Raw genomic sequence first — 3,457 nt, forward strand, 5'->3', positions numbered from 1 at the left:
TCCTGTGTGCATCTGGAGACGTACAGCCTGAGTTTATTGCTGCTGTGTGCAGCTGATAGGTCGTGTGGTAATTTATGCATGCAGCGGGGAGCTCGTGCTCAGGATAGGCCCACTGTCAGATGATGACGCGCCCCCGGACAGGCGCAGGGGACAGCTGGGCCTTCAGCACTGGTCACTCTCTTTTATGTGCAAATCGACGAGAGCAGAGGAGTCGGCTGACGTCAGGCAGGCCTTAGTAAACCTTTAGATTCTTGTCAACTGAGACACACCATGTGAGGCTGAGACAGGCTGGAACCATTTCACTTTGGGGACCTGTTTGGACTAACTGCACAGGGATTTGAACAGTTTCAGGGTCATAATGTCGCCTTGGCTGCATTGACCCTCTGCTGCTGAAAGAACATTTCAAAAAACCCTCTTTTCCCCCCCCAAAACATGTACGTTGGATATCTACTGGATAAAGAAAGCGGCATGTATCATCAAGGACCAGTGAGAAGATCGAGCATCAATCTCCCTCCTCAGAACTTCGTTTCCACGCCACAATACCCCGACTTCACGGGATACCATCATGTGCCAAACATGGATACGCACGCACAGTCCGGGGCCAGCTGGGGCCCTTCGTATGGGGGTCCAAGAGAGGACTGGGGCGCGTATAGTTTGGGGCCCCCTAACGCTATTCCACCCCCCATGAACAACTCATCTCCTGGACCGGTTCCGTACTGTTCCCCTGAGTACAGCCACATGCATCCTCCTGCGCCTGCGGTGCTGCAGCCGCCGCAGGAGAACGTTTCAGTTGCGCAACTTTCTCCTGACAGGGAGAGGCGCAGCTCCTATCAGTGGATGAGTAAAACGGCGCAGTCTTCTTCTACAGGTGAGACTTTTCATCTGGGGAACTTTCAGGACGCGGGCTTCGGTGCCTGGAGCCAGTGAGTGTGGATTTTACGCAGACGCACGGAGAGTTTTTCTTTAAAAACTATATTGCGTTAATTTAACAACAAAAAATGAATAACTTAATTGATATAAATAAAACAGTGTGATGGCGAAAATCCGATTTAGCACTAAAATAAAACAAACAAATAAAACAAAATAACATTTTTAAAAATCACCATTTTTATGAGCGATGGCTGAAAGTGCAGCTGATTTTAAAAAGGTGAAAGGAATTGGCGACATGCCCACTTGTGATGTTAATGCCATTATTCCTGGAGATGTGAGCTTCATTGTTGCTCCCTGTCATATCCAAGCAGCGGCCTCTGCTTTCAACACCTCCTCACTTTGATATGCGTCAACCCTCCTTTCCTCTCCCAGAGTTATGTGGCCGGAAAGTGACTTCTTCACAGCCAATACCTCAAGCTTTGACAAAATTACTCACTCCGGGTTTATTTTTTAACTATTCCAATTTCGAGCAGGTCACTATTTATAGAGCTTTGCTAACGTTCTAACGTTTTTATATTTTCTTGGGTTTAAGTTAAACAAAAGTTGGATTTTTTTTAAACAAAGACAACCATTTTAGGAATTTTCCTAACGCAGTCGGTGCGCATTTTACGCAGAATAAACGCCAAATGTCTGGTTTCTAATCCATTATTTCTCTTCACCTCTTTTGTTACTTGTTAGTCGGAGGAGGAGGTTTGAAATTCACTTTCATCCAGACCAGATCAAAAAGCTCAGTTTGCGTATTTGTGTTTGGAATCAGGTGGCGATGTGGATTTTATGCTGGCAGGCCGCTTCCAGTTGGATTCACGCGGATAAAACAAATCAAATCAACAGATGTGTGTTTCTGCCCCTTGAACAGGTAAAACGAGAACGAAGGAGAAATACAGGGTAGTGTACACGGACCACCAGAGGCTGGAGCTGGAGAAGGAGTTTCACTTCAACAGATACATCACCATCAGGAGGAAGTCCGAGCTGGCTGTCAACCTGGGGCTGTCCGAGCGACAGGTGAGACTCTCATTTGAGGTCATTTCCGCTCACATTGAAATAAATAAAGCTTGAGTTATCGCGCAGAAGCATTCACAACCATGTAAATAAAAGCAAACGCATTTACTCCTTTAAAATCCTGCTTTTATGTGGCTCTGTGCTGCCACGTGTTGCGTTTAAGGCTTAAATGTTTCTGTGGTCATTTTGGTGTTTAGAAAAGAAAATAGTGTTAAAATCATGTTTAACGTGTAAAATAGTACTTGAAGATTAAAAATAACAAGAAAATATCGCTACAAATCAAAAAAAAAATGGATGAATGAATGAAAAGTTATATATTTTTGCTGCATCCTTTATTTCATGCCCATTTCATTTATTTAAATTCTTTAATTTTCACCTTTAGTTAAATTTTTTTCCACTACAATTGCGTATCTAAAGCTTAAGCAGAAATATATTTAAATGATTTAGTTGTTTCTTTAATTGATTATTGGTTTGTTTATTAAGTTACTTTTTGATTTTACTGCTTTTTTTTCGAGCTTGTGAAACACAAGTACTTTCTTATTTTGTTGTTCGTTTTTTAAAATAAGAGTCTAGTGATAATTGTTTATTTGTTGTTTTTGTGGAGGTATTAATTCATTTAATCATTCTTTTAGTCAGTGATTTATTTCAATTTGTTTAATTAAATTTTAATTTTTGATTCATTGTCGCAAAAGTGTTTTCTTTCCTTTAGAACAGAACGAGTTTAATTGTTGCTTATGCAGAGCTGTTCATTTACTTACGTCCATATTTGCTTATTTATATAATGTGTTTAGTTCTTTTTAGTCAAAGACCGAGAAAAAACCACTAGGAATATTTATATTTTATATATTTGTAATCTCAAATGCTGCAGGTTTGATTGTTTTTAAAAACGTTTAGAAAGCTAAAAAAAAAAAAACCACCTTGTAATGTCCTTTTGTGTCTTTTCTTCAGGTGAAAATCTGGTTTCAGAACCGCAGAGCCAAGGAGAGGAAGCTGATCAAGAAGAAGTTGGGTCAGTCTGACGGCAGCAGCGGTTCTGTCCACAGTGATCCTGGTTCTGTGAGCCCTCTGCCGGTACCGGGTTCTCTGAGCCCCACGGAGATCCACAGCTCCCTGTACCCCCCTCAGGGAATGAACACCCTGCCGTCCATCAGGAACATACAGCAAGTTACTGTGACTCAGTGAAAACAGTTCATGTGGACCTCCTCTCCAGACTGAGCACTCCCGACACGCTGACAGAACACTGTGGCAGCAAAATAAATAATAATATTAATAATAATAATAAATAAAAAAGGATCCGAACTCATGAAGCTGCAGATTTTGGTTAATATGCTGGAGGTTCTTCAAATAGTGCTTTTTAAAAATAGAATAGTTCTAATGAAAGGGGGCGAAATGATGAAAGCTTTAAATTGTTTGTGAGTTTATAAGATATAAATATTCAGTTTTGTATGTGATAAAGTTGTATGTGTTTGTGAATAAAGTCAGAGAGGGACAGATGATGTTTGAAACAGAATAAGGTGCAGCTGAACCA

At 40.9% G+C, this 3,457-nt stretch overlaps 1 protein-coding gene across 1 annotated transcript; it reads left to right on the forward strand.

The window, feature by feature from the left end:
- The first annotated feature begins 432 nt into the window (after window positions 1-432).
- cdx4 (caudal type homeobox 4) lies at window positions 433-3,111 on the forward strand. Its single transcript, XM_037675764.1, has 3 exons — window positions 433-868; window positions 1,787-1,932; window positions 2,878-3,111. Exons 1-3 carry the CDS (start codon window positions 433-435, stop codon window positions 3,109-3,111), a joined length of 816 nt encoding a protein of 271 aa, XP_037531692.1.
- The last annotated feature ends 346 nt before the right edge of the window (window positions 3,112-3,457 follow it).

This window comes from Nematolebias whitei, chromosome 4, assembly GCF_014905685.2.
Source record: "Nematolebias whitei isolate Nwh7 chromosome 4, NemWhi1, whole genome shotgun sequence".
Lineage (NCBI taxonomy): Eukaryota > Metazoa > Chordata > Actinopteri > Cyprinodontiformes > Rivulidae > Nematolebias > Nematolebias whitei.

Excerpts from the sequence above, each read along its gene's own strand:
- cdx4 (XM_037675764.1), top strand. The coding sequence starts at position 433 with ATGTACGTTGGATATCTACTGGATAAAGAAAGCGGCATGTATCATCAA. Across the intron at positions 869-1,786 it reads GGCGCAGTCTTCTTCTACAG|GTAAAACGAGAACGAAGGAG; the intron begins GTGAGACTTTTC and ends CCCCTTGAACAG. Across the intron at positions 1,933-2,877 it reads TGGGGCTGTCCGAGCGACAG|GTGAAAATCTGGTTTCAGAA; the intron begins GTGAGACTCTCA and ends TCTTTTCTTCAG.